Source organism: Hyposmocoma kahamanoa, unplaced genomic scaffold (assembly GCF_003589595.1).
Source record: "Hyposmocoma kahamanoa isolate Upper Pololo Valley unplaced genomic scaffold, ASM358959v1 63, whole genome shotgun sequence".
NCBI classification, from domain to species: Eukaryota; Metazoa; Arthropoda; class Insecta; order Lepidoptera; family Cosmopterigidae; genus Hyposmocoma; species Hyposmocoma kahamanoa.
In genome coordinates this window covers 10543560-10560751 of record NW_020653851.1, presented here as the reverse complement: position 1 = coordinate 10560751, position 17192 = coordinate 10543560, and the positions used below count along the sequence as shown (strand labels likewise).

General features: G+C 34.6%; 1 protein-coding gene across 1 annotated transcript in view; it reads right to left on the bottom strand.

Moving 5' to 3' along the window:
* The window catches only part of LOC113229961 (5'-nucleotidase domain-containing protein 3), a 26512-nt gene extending 10214 nt beyond the window's left edge, over positions 1-16298 (bottom strand). Inside the window, exons 1-6 of the mRNA XM_026463657.1 lie at positions 16142-16298; positions 15689-15864; positions 15162-15389; positions 11779-11913; positions 10840-10997; positions 8983-9169 (exon numbers count right to left, since the gene is read on the bottom strand). Of these exons, the coding sequence (XP_026319442.1) occupies positions 8983-9169; positions 10840-10997; positions 11779-11913; positions 15162-15389; positions 15689-15864; positions 16142-16298 (1041 nt within the window). The remainder of the gene's footprint in view (positions 1-8982; positions 9170-10839; positions 10998-11778; positions 11914-15161; positions 15390-15688; positions 15865-16141) is intronic.
* Positions 16299-17192: the final 894 nt, after the last annotated feature.

Genomic DNA, 17192 nt, shown 5'->3' with positions numbered 1-17192 from the left:
CGAATATGGCACTCATTTCTAAATCCAAGATGGCGGGCACGATTTTTTCAAAAAAATGCTATGTGCGTATCATTTTCGAGGTATTTGGGGATGCTCAATGTGAATATGGCACTATTTGTAAATCCAAGATGGCGGGCACGATTTTTCAAATAATGGCAAGTTGGGTATCGTTTTCGAGGTATTTGGGGGTGCTCATTACGAATATTGCTTTTGTTTGAACTGTCGTGTTTGCCATCTTGAATTTAGAAATGAGTGCCATATTTGTATTGAACATTCCCAAACATCTCGAAAACGATACCCAACTTGCCATTATTCGAAAAATCGCGCCCGCCATCTTGGATTTAGAAATAAGTGCCATATTCAAAACCTAAAACCGAAAATGTTTGCAAATAAGCAAACATTAAAGAAAATAACTGTTAAAATAGATTAAAAAATCGCTTAAGAATGCTCCCCTTTTAAGAAAATAAAATATTTCGCTTGAGTTACGAAAAGAAAGACATATAACAAGCTATCAAAGTTGTACTGGTGGTGCCAACACTATAGTAGAAACAAATATATACTGTAAATTTGTAGCAATATGTGCTCCAATTCAAATAAAATTAAAATAAGTAATTATTCAATAAAGCATGAACGTAGAGCCGTTAAAAGTATTATAAAATAATTAAGTGTCCCAATCACTTACAGGAGTTAACGAAAACATTTAATGTTTATTCAAGTAAATATTAGTTCAAGATGCGCAAATAAATCGAAATTACAGGCACCACTAAAATTTACGTAATATAATTATTTTGATACAGAATAGCAAAATGGGGAGAAAAAAAATTCGTTACTTTGTAACACTTTCGTATCTTGTTGCCGCGAAATTATTTTTCTGTTTTAGTGAATAATTACATAAAAATATGAGTTGAAACGCATTACTTACTTGTGGAATGTGATGTTAGTGTCTATTTTATGTTTGTCTGTTCTATTTTTACACCCATTTACCGCACATTTCGTCATTTTTAGCAAAAAATTTTGGAGCTGTTCGCGGTGCAATTTGACCTTGAACACTAACAGCCCGCGCGCTCCTGGGAGCCCGTTGGGAAGCCTTTAACTTGCCTCACTTAGCGTGTGCGGGCTAGGTTTCTATGCGTTATTATTCTAAGGGCCGAGTACGACAATTTTTCCCGTGCGAATAATCAATCCTTGGCACAAAATGTTACGTTGTTTATAGCTACTTTGATTTTAATAAAGCGTACCATTTTATTTTTATTATCGACCTACTTTTAGCCAATGTTATTCATACTTATCGATAAAATGTCTAAACGTATACGGACTATAAGAGCAGGAATCGAAATAGGTAGAGTTTTTTACCTAAACTTCGAGGAACATAGACAGAAAATGAAGGCTGCCTTACTTAATATTTTTAGATCCTGGACCTGTTCAGGATTCGGGAAATCACATAAGTACATTAAAAATTTACGTAATTGGGGACAGGCCGGAACACTATACTTATCTTAACTTTGCGACACAGTAGGTCGGATCAGCGATATTGCGGACATTAGATTTTATCACGATGCCTGTCTAAAAAAAAATTATATCCAATCGATAGAGATCCCATTATCCTAATTAAATATTGTCATATCACATTTTGCCATAAATGTTGCAAATAGGAAAAAATAAAATGTGTATAAAAATACATGGTATGGGACCATACCTTTAGAGCCCCATCGTTACAGTCTTAGTCGATCCAGTCTTGGAATCACTACAGCCGTATTATTAGACTTATTTTCTATAGATTTGCCCACTAAACGCGCGCCCAAACCTGCCTATTTACTACTTATACGTGTCAGAAAATGTGTCTCCATTTTCTGTCTATGTTCCTCGAAATTTAGGTGAAAAAACTCTACCTATTCCGATTCCTGATAATGAAACATGGACGTGCTATGCGATCAATCTTCTTCAAAATATTATCTAGAGATAACTAAAACACACAGGCCCTTGTATTGTCTAATTTGGGCCGAAAGTAATTAAAATGATATGGTTATACAAGTGTACCTACCTAATCTAAATAAAGACTGGAATGTTTGTTCAAGACAAATAAATGAACACTGTATGTATAACAAATAACGTCTGTATGCTTAACAATAGCGATATTAATTTTTCGAAATAATTCAGACTCTTGGAAATAATTTATCATCTATAATCAAATTTATCGCCATGTACTCTAGATATTGCACTTCATAAATGGAGAGCACTACGTTTTAAAATCATTTAGATCATTCATGGCATAATATCGGTCTGCCTCCGTGGCCGAACGGTTACCACGCTGCTCTGCCACACAGAGGTCCTGGGTTCGATTCATGGATCGGTAGAAATATTTGAATGGTCTACATTTATTTCTCTCGTGAAATGTCTGCGTCGGTGTGTCCATGGCACCCGCGACACAGGGTTCCCCTAGGGCGGGGCTATAAAAAAAAAAGAAAATAAACTGCTCACATAAACTCTTTTATAAGTGTAGTGTATGTGACAACACTGTCTCGGGTGTTCATGTGCGATGCGACTCCAGTAGCATCACGAGAGCCGTAGGCGAGAGTGGAAGTAATGGCAGTTGTTACGTGTGCACTGTCGAGCCAGTGATTCCATTTCCATCTATACAGCAGATAATACAAATGGCGACGAGCAAAAGGGTAAGAAAAAAAATTATAAAAAAAAGCAATATTAGAATGTACCCAGGGGGTCAATTCAGAACCTTACGATAACTCAGTTGTCGACCGATTCGATTTGATATCGTACGATTACGCCGAACGTCCTATTGTTTACAAAGCAAGAATGTAATATGGAAAACTCTTAACATTTTAAATAAAGTCTCGATTTTATTCAATTTTATTAATTTATTTTAATGCAAGTGTAATGCATTCCTATAGGTACTTTAAAGTCTTAAAAATGTATATAAAAGGATTTTCACTTTTGTTATAATCTATTTCACCGACTAACTCCGTTAACGCTGTTGGATAATAATATCGTATCCGAAAGCAAATCGAACGATTCGGTTAAAATGTCGAAGAGTTCTGAACCGGGGACCTGGACACCACGAATACTGCACGAGATGCAAGCGAAAGAAATGTAACGCGATGTAAACACAAGTTGTAGGATGATATGTAAATAAAGTGGTGTGACCGGCGAGTGTTGTCGAGCACACAATCGAAACTATGTACAACATTGTAGTATAATTTATAATTGTATTTTTATAGCGGGTTGGTACCTGCCAAATCTTAAGTTTAGTGTTTTATTATATTTAATTACTACATTCACTAAATACAAAATACATTGCAGTATAGTTATGTAAGCAGTTAGTTGTAACGAAGCGTTTTACTATCCGTCTATCAAATCCATACACGTCCCACTTTTGGACACGAGTCTTTCCTAATAGTGTGTATCTACAGTATTTTAAAACTAGTTCGGAGTTTAGTAATAAAGTTAAAAATAGGCGATTTAGCGATTTGTTTAAAATAAAAGCTAAACTTACATTTATTGATGGTATACTTACCTCCATTAAATTGTAAAATGGTTAATGGCATTCTGTCTCCATTAAATTGGAATTTGTTTGATGACAATTTGCCTCCATTAAATTGGAAACTGTTTGATGGCAATTTGCCCCCATTCTATTGAGAACTCTTTGACGGCAATATGCCTCCATTAAATTGGAAATGATTTATAGTTAATAGCAGTATTAAGACAGACACCGGTCTATACAACTGGAAGTCATTAAATATTGGCGGAAGGTTGTGTTGTGGTTAAGCTACCATCAGTAAATTGGGAACAGCATGAGTAAAGGAGTTAATTATTTCAGGTTGCCCCACCGATCTGAATAAGAACTTCAATGTCGAACCCACGGCCATCCTTAGAAGGGCTGAACATAGACGGTGATGCTGCCTCTATCGGAAGCAGATGGGAAGAATGGAAACGAGCCCTAACGATATACCTTGATGCGACAGAGATCAACACTCCGCAAAAGAAAAGAGCGACGTTATTGCACTTTGGAGGAACAAAGCTACAAGAAATTTATTTTAACTTACCGGGTGCAAACGTTTTCATTCTACTGATGAAAACGATATTTACAATGTTGCAGTTGAAAAATTAGATGATTTCTTCCTTCCCAAACAAAATCGCGCTTACAAGCGACACGTTTCGACTCATTAAACAGGAAGAGGGAGAAAAACTTGAAAAAATTTTAGTAAGACTTTCGAAGCAGGCAGACAAATGTCATTTTGATAAAAAGCTAGAAAGTTATGGAGAAAAGAAACTACCAACTGGAGACATAAACGCAATTAATAATAAAGTAACAAGTCAGAGATTCTATAATAAGGGATAGATTTTTTTATAAGAATAATAAGAAAAGTTATGGCAGGTGTGAAAATCATAAACACATATCGGAAGATAATGAATGTCCAGTAAGGCGAGTAACATGTTTCCGTTGCGGAAAGGAAGGACATTTTCGCCAGTATTGTAAATCTATAGGAGGACCACTGAAAAGGCATTTGAAGAGCAAGGAACGAGAGGAAACAATTCAAAAAACGGAAAAGATGCTAAGAAGAAGAAATTCGAAATAGATTACATGTTCAACATAGACGATGACGCAATAGTAGACTGTACCATAGGGGGCGTCAAAACTAATATGCTCATTGATTCGGGCTGCAAGGTTAACCTGATTACTCAACGTACCTGGGAAACCTTAAAAGATCAGGGCATAAGGGTAGAAAATGAAATTAGTGAGCCCGAAAAAACCTTGTTTGGGTATGGAAGCATTGCACCACTTGACGTGCAAGGGCCATTTCAAACCACAGTCGAAGTAAACGAGTACATAGAACGTGGTACTATTTACGTCGTACGAGGAGGATCTCGAAATTTGCTAGGTAAAGACACAGCGGTCAGTCTTGGGGTTTTAAAAATAGGCGTGAACATAAACAGCATTGATGATAAAATTAACTTAAAGCCATTTCCAAAATTTAAAGGCATATTAGTAGAAATACCTATTGACGCTTCAATAAAACCAATATCACAGCCATATCGTAGAATACCAATTCCTGTCGAGGAAAAGGTGGATAAGAAAGTACGAGAACTCTTGGGCCGCGACATAATCGAAGAAGTGCACGGGCTTTCAAGATGGGTATCTCCGGTGGTATCTATAATAAAGGATGATGGGGATCTTCCACTGAGAGCTGCTAACACGGCTATACGACGAGAAAACCATCCCCTACCGTGCATGGATCAACTGTTACCAAAAATAGGGAAAGCTAAATATTTTAGCAAGATTGACATTAAGGACACTTTGCACCAATTTGAATTACACCCCGAAAGTAGACATGTGACAACCTTTATTACAGCAAATGCCCTATATCGGTACAAGCGGCTAATGTTTGGAATCAGCTGTGCTCCAGAAATCTTTCAAAATGTGTTGGAAAAGATTTTAATCAAATGTGAAGACGTTATAAATTTTATCGATGACATACTAGTATTTGGTGAGAGTGAGCAACAACATGATGCGAGACTGCAAAAAGTGTTAGAAGCGCTCGACGATCACAATGTGCTGCTCAACAAACAGAAGCCTTTCTGTTAATATGCCTATATTTAAGGTTAATAACTTTTTAGGATATGAGCTGACATCTGCGGGAGTGAGACCGCTGAATAAATACATTGAGAGTATTATGCGAATCCGAATTCCTACAATGATAGAAGAGCTACAAAGTTTCCTGGGGTTGGTCAACTACGCTAACAAGTGGATACCAAATTTGGCCACAGCAACAGAACCACTAAAAGAACTGCTAAGGAAAAAACTTAGTAAGGACGCTAACATTAAACCATTTTGCCAATAATAAACAAAGCACAGCGTTTAAGGATTTAAAAACGATTTTGACCAAAATCCAATTACTGGGCTACTATGACGTAAAGGACAAAACACAGGCCATTGCAGATACAACTCCCGTGGGACTCGGCGCTGTTTTAATCCAACATGATGCTAACGGGCCACGAATCATCGCTTACGGAAATAGAACTCTAACAGATTGCGAAAAAAAATATAGCCAAACTGAGAAAGAAGCTTTAGCCCTCATTTGATCCGTGGAACACTTCAACATATTCCTTTTCGGCAAAGAAATTGACCTCATTACTGACCACAAGCCTTTAGAAATACTGTTTGGAACAAAGTCAAAACCCTGTGGAAGGATTGAGAGATGGGTGCTCAGGCTACAATCATATATATTCAAAGTTATTTACAAACCAGGAAAAATGAATATCGCTGATCCCTTGTCCCGACTATGTGTCTGAATATGTGTACTCCCCCTAAGGGCGTAGACGTTGTTCATCGCGAGCCATCGCGATGAAAGACATTGATGATTTTTCAAGATATGATAAAGAATTTGAATTGGTTAGGAAGGGTGTTTATGAACAACAATGGGATGAGTCTGTAAAAAATTATAATATTTTCGAAAATGATCTGTTTTACAATAATATTTTGCTAAGAGGCAGTCGAATCGTTATACCTCAGAAATTACGAAAGGATATACTAGACGCTGCGCACGAAGGCCATCCAGGCATTGTGGCCATGAAGGGTCGATCACGAGCAAAAGTCTGGTGGCCACGGATTGACAAGGACGTGGAGAATATGGTCAAATCCTGCAAAAGTTGTGGCAAAACACCTATGAAAAGGAGGGAATTTCCATCAGGCCCTTGGATAGACGTTGCAATGGATCTGCTTGGTCTTTTGCCTAATCAGAATTACTTGCTCGTTGTTGTCGACTACTATAGTCGCTACAAAGAAGTCAAGTTCACGAAATCTACCACTAGCTTGCAAATAATAACATTGCTCAAGGAAATTTTCAGCAGACTTGGATACCCAGTCACAATTACAGTGGATTATGGAAAACAATTTGTGAGCAACGAGTTCCGATCATTTTGCAAAAATTTAACATTAACATTTTTAATACAATCCCATACTGGCCACAACAGAATGGAGAAGTGGAACGGGAGAATCGTGACATTATGAAAAGATTAAAAATCAGCTACATGGAAAATAAAGACTTGAAAGAAAGTTTATGGGAGTACCTACTTATGTACAACAGTACACCTCACGCAATTACTGGCAAATCACCGTCAGAATTATTTTTTAGACGTCTGAATAGAGACAAAATTCTGTCCTTAGACAAACTTGATAATTCAGGAATTGGTGATGGTGACGTGTGGGACCGAGATAGAATTCAAAAAGAAAAGGGTAAGGTGTACGGGGATAAACGAAGGGGTGCAATTGAACTAAATATACAGGAAGGAGAAAAAGTGTATATTAAAAATATGGTAAAAGGAAACAAACTTGACTCAAATTTTAATCCGACACCACATACAGTTGAAAGTCCTAACGGTAGCACCGTCACAGTAACAAATGATCAAACAGGACAAGTATTAAAAAGAAACGCTGTCCACCTGATAAAGATAGAGGGACAGTGGACAGCAGTTCAAGGAAGAGACCGAGTGGAAGAGACCGAGATGAAGGAAAAGAAACTGGAAATGAACCAAATGGTGAATATGAGTGAATAAGTTGTAATAGTATAGAAAAACGACACATTGGTGAAATGTAATACGAAGTACTAAATTCATGTGAAGTTGATGAAAAGGTTTAATTCTTAAATTGTAACGATTTATTATTTATTAATAAGGGAAAGATGTAGTGTATGTGACAATACTGTCTCGGGTGTTCATGTGCAATGCGACTACAGTAGTATCACGAGAGCCGTAGGCGAAAGTGGACGTAATGGCAGTTGTTATGTGTGCACTGTCGAGCCAGTGATTTCATTGCCATCTATACAGCAGATAATACAATAAGAGTAAGGGTATGTGAGCAATTATGCCATGATCTAAATGATTTTAAAACAGACAGCTCAGACGGCAGCTACAAACATCAAGCTACAAATGGATAGATCCCGTTTCGTTGCGCTGAAGGCGATATTCGAACAAAAATCTATGGTTTGATGTGCTGTTTGTTGATTGTGCATTAAAATGTACTAAATATAATTAAAAGGCCCAAGCAAGTATACACTTGCTTGCAGTTTTGTATGAAAAACTTGTTTTTCTAGGATACTAGTTGAAACTACATGTTAGTGATGTCCATGTCATCAATAATAGGCCAAAATTAAGTTGTTAACATCTCTCGATAGCGTAATACATTGACCGTAACCGCATTTCCAGCCGAATTTTCGAAAAAAAACGGCCCAATGCCAACGGCACAAGTCACACAGCCACCGAAACAATGAATTTATTGCAAACCAAATTTTTCGATCACATAATTTCACGAAATTCAGCTGTTAAGTGGCCAGTTCGATTATGTGATTTAACACCGCTGGATTTTTTTTTATTGGGTTATGTTAAATACAGAGTCTATGCGGGGCCAATCGAATCGATTGCAGCCTTAAAACTCAAAATTCGTGAAGTGATGAACGAAATAGACCCACCATTTTGTCAAAGTGATTAAAAACTTTGATGAAAGATTCTGTAACTATGGTCGTGGTGAACATTTATCAGATATAATTTTTCATTCATAATTGCCAAACCTTATAATATTAAATTATATATAAATAAATATTTGAATCATTGTCATCTAATTTTTATTTTTTATTTCATCTGATGTTTTATTTTGATTTACTAAACAAAGTTGTTGTTGAAAAACCCTATATATACAGCGCTAAATTTGAATACGATATTTTAATTGTAATGTGCACTGGGAGTTTACGTGATCATAGGAATAATATTGTCTGAGTCTGAATCACTTATTATATTATGTACATTTAAAAGAACACGGAGACTTACAGATAAGTTTCATATAAAAAGAGTAATACAAGCGGAAAAACTGAAAAAACTATATCAGAAGCAGAAGCAAAACAAAGTATCTAGCCCAGTCCGTTAGGAAAGAACCGTGATGGTATATAATGTATGTCACAGGAAAAAGGTACTTACTTCATAATAAATAACTCCTTTCTCTAGTTTGGTGACTTTTTCCCAAATGTGCGTGTTGGCGTTCTTGTCGAAAACCCTGATGGGCCGCGGTACTTCGGTGAAGAATTTTGGTTTGTTTGCATTTACTATAACAACGTCGAAGAAGTCCCGCCAATCTTGACCTACTAGCATTCCCATACCAGCATTTCTGCAAAATGAAACTATTTTGTAAGTTGCATCGACCTCACTCATCGACTCACCTAAAGAGATGAGGTGTATTTCAACAAACAATTAAATGTCGTTAGATAACAAAATCCTTGTTGCTTATTTAACGTACCTCCTTTCTGTTCATTTACTCAAGACATTTTATTATAGTTGTGTAATTTCTGCGAATTCTACGAAACAGACTGGTTAAATCTTCTATTCGCTTATTAACTTTAACATTAGCCAATGTACGCACTTTAGACAGAATGCCGCGGATTAGCATTGTTTGTAAAATTGTTTAAACGCTCTGTTAAGATGATATCAAAATTTAAATACCTGTCAAATAATAATCAACATATCGCACCAAAGACCAATATCCTGTAATAGGTTATAGGTTGCTGCAAAATGCAAAATGACAGCTTTTCAAGAACGAGGTACAAAGATTCTACGAACTTAATCATTCAATAACTTTTTATACTCAAATAGAAGAGATACACAATTTCATATATAGACAAAATTTCTTTTTGTAATATCAAGTGACGGCAGGGCTCCATCACTTGCTGAGGTTATGCGATAAATGCCTACCGCTGAGTGTATCCCTGCAGTGTGCAGTGTGCAGTGCAAGCGTACAGACAAGTCTTTTATTTACATTACAATCCTTGTACAACCCAAGCATTCGGTTCGGTACGACTGCACCCGGCGGACAACGTTACTCACACCTCTCTGAAGGCGTGCTTAGGCTCCTTTTTCCTCGTAGTGAGCGCCTGATGTTGTTAGACAAATTTAGTAGGCTATTAGGCTATTGAAGCGCAGGTATTTTCGATTTTGTATGAGAGTGATGTATCTGTTACATATAATATTAACTAAATAAAAATACTGTTAAATAACTATTAAGAAATCTGTAGTGACGGGACGAACAAGCCTGGTGGTAAGCTACACGCTTGTCCATAACAGTTACCGTGGCAAGAGCTATAAATCGCAAATATCTGTGGAGCACTGCACCTGTCTCCCTGAGATATAAGTTGACAAGTCTCATGTGACTGCAATTTCACCAAATATGTTACACGTAGTTCGTAATATTTTTATGACTTTCATTGTGATAAAAGCACTTTTGACGTAATATCACATTGGCTTTATCATATCTAGGATAATTATTGAAATTCTGTTTCATTTGAGATATTTTTGGGGTCCTACGCAGGCAGACGATATAGTTATTTTAGTTGGTTACGATTATAGAACACCTACCTACACGTTTCTATAGTGGTATGGATTGGGCAACAGCTTCCGTAACCCTCGTCTATTAATAACACCACCGTTTACCTAATTACACCACCATCTTTGTTCTATGTGAATTGCCAGGTTTTACACTGCTGTATGTTTATAAAATAAAATAAAATTATACTTAATTTATTGGTGTTGCATAGTTAGTAGTAACTAAATATTCTTTATAAATGAAGATTTACAGATATTGGATAATTGAGATTTCAGGTTTTTTTCGGAGAAAGAGTCGCAAAAACTTGACTAAATTTTTACATTTTGTTTATATGAGAGTGAATTTTACTATGGACAGTATTACGAATTTGTTAGTTACAAACTCGGAGTTTTTGAAAATATGCATTCCAAACTTTTACAACACCGAATTATATGTGTAAAAATGTATTTTAAAAAACTTACACAAAGTGATATGGACTGTTCGTAACAAGGAATAACTTCTTATCAGTATCTTGTAATATTTGGAAATATTTCCTTAGATAGGGATTCGGTCTTATATACTCCTCTACGTTTTGAGCAACTATCTTATGCATTACTGGGTGACAACTTTGCACTGAATTCTGAAAAACAACATGAATAAAATAAGTGTTTTACGTGATTGTTCCTCAACACTAGTTATCACTCTAGAATAGTATAATAAGACAAGTAGGGTAACTTGATACAAACGTAGCAGTGCGACTTGTATGTGTGCACGCCCCCGCGTGCTGTGTACGGACGCACATCTCGCGATGAAATCGCGTTGCATAGCGCGTGTCGTTCCTCGCGCCATTCATTACAGAAATGAAGCATTCGCTCAGTGATTAAAAAATGACATCAAACAGTAGACGTCTTTTGTTTATGGTGGTTTAAACAAGAGTAACTCAAATTCAGAATTGTTCAACATTTCATTTATATTTCAATCATACTCCCATAATCGTGATACCAATCCGCGATACTGGTATAAAAATAATAATACGTAAATACTGCATTTAACAAAGCCTTAAAATTATGTTTACAACTTGTAGGCACAACTAACATAATAATGTAACAACACGCTCTCAGCAAAGTGTAGGCATTGCTGCACCGATCAGAGTTGTCCTCCTGGTCCTATTATTCTTTGATTCTAGTCCAATTTTATTCATAATTAATTTGTACTATTATTATAAGATAAATTTTACTATATCGTGCATCATCGGTAACTGAAATTTACATCGGGCATTATCATTTTTATTATCATGCATTTATAAAATTATCATTCTCCCATTGACAAGTTTTCTTTATTACTAAGTATATCAGTTTTTATTGTATTGCATGTGAAATGAAATAATTTTGATTGTGCAATTTAGTAGGAAATTTACATACCTTAACGTCCAAAAATAAAATTTCAGGGTGATAGTCAATGTGATTTCTGATGAAGTACTCCGCCACGTTGCATAGTAAGCCCATTTCAGGTACAGAAAACAGATCCGCTAAGTGCACCATTTTCGCTCTATTTGGCTGTGAAATAATTTTTTTCTATATTTATAGGCTGCATACATTTATTACTCTAGCGCTTATTCCATAGTATAATAAGACAAGTATGGTAGCCCCAATACAAACGTAGCAGCGCAGCAATGTGTGTTGGCGCGCCCGTTGCTTTTCGTGTACGGGCGCATACAGACCTTTTTGACCAACACAATCTTTGTATGAATTTTTACTTGTTCTTGTGAGCACTAGGGACTCGGTATAATTTGCGATACACGATTGTCAAATACTTCACGCGATCGCTAGTATCTACGAATACCGGAAATTCATAGTAGAGAGTGTGTACAGTGTTCAGCAAGGATTTTATTGCGTAATAGTACCTGTCTATCTACATGTTGCTACGATTATATTATTTTGGTGATGGCATATATTATGAAGTAAATTCATTTTAAAACTTACGCTTTTAATGGTCCATTATGTATTTTAACGACTACAATAAAAATAGGGAGTGATAGAAATCGAAAATATTCAATAAAGATAAAAATCACCAAATGCGTTCTCCGGTCTTTTAAATTTTCAGCTGATTATGTCACTTGCATTAAGGACCTGACTGGATTGGTCTAATGAATGGAATATTAATACTTCCGAATGACACACGAAACCAAATACTGTCGTAACTCAAAATTGTGGAATTGAGAAGACACAATTTGAAAAAAACTGCTGAATGAAATCTATAGAGGTGCTAAACGTATTTAATAGATACGTATGTATGTATATATGTGTGTATATATATATATATTTTCGTTTATAAATGGATTTAGAAGTATTATGTATAAATAAAAATAATCACATTATTCGCAATAAGATCCAGTCAGTATTTTTTAATTTTCAAATTTGTTTTCTCAATTTCACGATTTTGAGTTAGGTACTACAGTATTTGGTTTCATATGCGACGTGGTAAGCTCGTCTTTATAATAGCGTCATAGCTATTCACCTAATGTTCGCCAAAAACACCTCAATTCTGATTGCCAGGACGTTTTTGCAGTCATAAATCAATCATACACATGGTGCTTGTAAACAGAGGGGAGACTTGGAACGAACACAAATGAATGATTGCTTACAAGTGCCAATGATTGCTGCATAAACTACGTATGTTGTTGTATAACTGCACGCGATAGAGTTTTGCTAAACATGTGCTTCGTATCGATGTAAATATCACAGTGTTTGTGTATAGTTTGAGCCAAGTGCGACAATTTTGGTCAAACAAGTCTGCGCTACGGTGTAAAGAAACATCCATTTGTTAGTACTAGAATCTGTTGAGCTGATTTTAAAATTAATTCAACGCCTTGATAAGCCGTCGTCACAACATGCTTGTCAGAGGACAACACAAAGAAGTTTATCTAAAATCAGAAGCTATTATTACTGACAATTTGGATCAATTTAAAATGACGCTCTCGATATTGATGGTTCTTGCAAATTTTCCTCTAGGACGTGGGTGGGAGACAGCTTATTCTCGTTTACACTTATGAAAATCTTACTAGAAATCAAGTCCGCTCTATGATGAATGTTTCACTATTATTAAGGGTCTTAAAAAAGCAATCTAAAAGAAGATAAAGAAAAAGTAAAGTATATATATATTTTTTTTAATGGTAAAAAATATTGTATCTTTTCTCTTATTGATACAGTATATTTGTATTATATTGCATGGTCACGTGCAATAATATGCATAGGTAGAGAAATTTAAAAACATTTTTTTGTAAGATATATTAATTGAAACAGAAATGTCCTAAAATAATAATATACACTGGCAGATTAATAGGTAAAAATAAGTAGAATACCATTTTAATGGGTATTCCCAGATAACATTTAATTATATTATCGCAATGCTTAAACACATTAAGGCACGCGATTTTCTGATACGTATTTCACAGACACCGAGGTCTTAACTTTCACGATTTTTATGGTCATAAAAGAAAGTTTATACAGGATTGTTAGTAAAAAAAATACTAACATACGCGCAGGACTATTCCTAACATTTTGCTTTCATACATATACATAAATATTTAAATAGATTGATCTAAACAGTGGTAACTCTGTGCAATCGTAGAATCGCGGGTGGGGGTCGTCGGGAACATTTGCACTTTTGAACTTACTACTTTAGTAGGTACCAGATACAGACCTAAAAAGATATACAAAAAAACTTAAAAGTTTTTGTAAGTGTTCAATCTTTGTATTATTAATTTATAACAAACTAGTGGAGTAATTTCAAAAAAATAATTGAATGTCATGGTGGTGAAACATCCTGACATTCAATAACATATTTAATTAAAAGTTCGTTTTTGGTAAATTTATTATGTTTCGTGAACAGTCATAGAACAAAAGTTAATTGTTTATGATGTTAGTAAAATATAGTGTAATGTTGTTAGTTTACCAATAACCCATGTTAGTATATTACACAACAATCCTTACAACACTAGTGGACACATTATCTTACAATATATAAGAAAATAATTTATATCACTCTCAATAAAACCTTGTAAATAACTTTTTTCCACCAACATTGTAAATTGTGTGTATTCATAACAAAGAGGATGATCAGAGTCAACTTGTGTATAAAATTATGAATATTAAAAAACGACATTGTTACTAAGTGAGTAGTATTTCTGTGATAAGAATCTAATTTCAACCAGGCTATAACAGCTATAGTGCTTGATATGGTTTGTAGGTATAAATATGAGCCATTGTTCTAGCTAATATTATCAATTACTATGATCCAAATCATAACTGGGTACTTCAGTAAAGTTCATACAGAAGATACTTTATTTTAATTAGCACTGACCATAATTTCGAGGATAGATGAGGATGAATATATTTTCTTTGTGATCATTTAAGACAAAGGTTGCCCAACACTATTAACTTTCATTCAAATACTCCATTCTCTAAAATTAGGTATCAGACGAATGCGAATAATACGATATTATTAGTACTTGGAGCAAAAGAACTAAGCTACAAATTATTTATTTTTGTTGTAAAAGGTAAAATCGTGAAAGCTAAGACCTCGGTGTCTGTGAAATATGTATCAGAAAATCGCATGCATTAATGTATTTAAGCATTGCGATAATATAATGAAATGTTATTATAAAAAAAAAAGTTTATTATAGAGATAACTGGCAACATTATCATGCATTATTTATTGAAAATACAAACTTTTTGCATAAATTTATTAATTCCTAATGTGTTACCTACTTTCCTTCAAATTTTGCTGTTTGTTTACAACTCACCTTATGTGCTCTTGTGTCACCTTCTACATATGCAATAGGTATAATCCTGTTTTTGTAAATTTTGAGTACTTCCTCCATAGATACCGGAGTGAGGCCTCTGTACACAGCACCGAATTGAATTTGTAGAAATGAATCCAGTTTGAGAAGTAATCCTTTTTCAATGTCATAATGTAAACCTCTAACTGCAAAGTTTGGTTTGTATTCTAAGTTTAGAATGTCTGCTGGGTACTAAAAGTAAAATTGACTTTTATATATATATATATATATGATACACAACACATCTTAAAAATTTACTATGACCTTGCTAGCTTTATATTACAACAGGTGTATAAATAGTATGCACTGAGACTGGATATGGCTAGATGTCTAGTCCTTATGAGACTGTGTTTTATGTTACCCATATTCAGAAATAAGTTTCATGTTTATATTATAGAACTAAAAGTATTTAGACCAGATTCAAGTCTTACTCAATGGTACATACTATTACTTATATATTTAAATACTTTCTTATTAGTTTTAAGGCATACCTTATATTTTTCCAGCAAGGTATCTCTGCCCAGATTATACAGCAGATGTTCCAAGGAGGGTTTATAATGGGCCAATGTGTAATCATAATCAAAACCATATACTTTCACTTCTGATAGATCCAACTCATTACAGGCGAAAACGCCGCGTGGATTTACATCATTTGGCAATTTTTTTGCTAAAAAAATAAAACACTATTTTAGAGAAATATTATAAACAGTTTGTACTAGGTGCAAAAACCAGTACATACAAGTTTTAAGTAATTAAAACCAGATTTTGATTCAATAAATTACGTGCATTGTGATAACTTCTCTTGAAAGTGTAGGCTGTGAGCGTTTAGTTGTGGTTTTTATTGATTATAATGAAAGAAAAAATATTTTCATACGATATTGACCGAAAGTTATAAAATTCATAAATCATCAGTGAAAATCAGCAGTGAAAACGTAAAAACTCACAACGACATTTCAATTTCATTCGGCAATATGCTTCCTTCAGGAGTTCCCGCGTCGAATATCTTTGACTAAACGTTACATCACATTTCTTCACTTTGACATACACTAGACTATAGTTAAATCTTTTAATACCTCCTATTAACGTTCCGCACAAACTCATTTTCACTTATTCTCTTTTATCACACTGGAAATAAACACGAAAAAAACTAAATCATATTCAGACACTAAAATTAGTGTTAAATCACAAAAAAAACTAACGTTAATTCATGAAGTGAAACACTTTTTAACACAGTATTAATTGTTAAATAAATTAAAATCGTTGCATAATTATTAATTTTCAATCAACCTCCGCAGAGCACACACACAACCGTTCGATTTTCGCTCTTCAATTCCATATTCTTCAAAAACTTTACAAATTATAAATACTCATTCATTCACCAATCAACCCACTTCACTCACTTCTTGACAAGTGTAGTGAGGTGAAGGGTTTCGACTATGAGAGGTTCGTTATTGTAAGGCACTTGTTTGTGTCATGTTACTTTTAGTATATTAGTGATAATTCGATCAATCCACTGCTTTTTTCTGGCATTTACAATTGATGGTTGGTTCCTGACCGTAATACAACCAATAAAATCAAATAAGAAGTGCCGTATGTTGTGTATTGTAATGTGTATGTACGTACGCAATGAGAGATAATTGAATGATTAAGAAGAGCAGTTTTTATAGTCGTCACAAAATAAGAGGCACCTTTTGACACTTGTAATCGCAACGTAAATAGGAATATAATTATTAAACATATCGGTATTAACATTAATCGTTTATCACTAGAAATCAATTCGAAATTTTATGAGTCTGGTTGTTTACATTATATTTCGGGATATTGGTTTTCAGTTCTAGATAGGATAATTAATATTTATGCAATATAGTTACATATAAATAATAAGCACGTATTTTAAATGTTTACAATGGTAATCTGTATTTGTTGCTGTAGTGTTTTATATTAACAGAGTTTGCAAGGACTACCAGTAGTTAAATAGCAACATTGTTAAGCAAA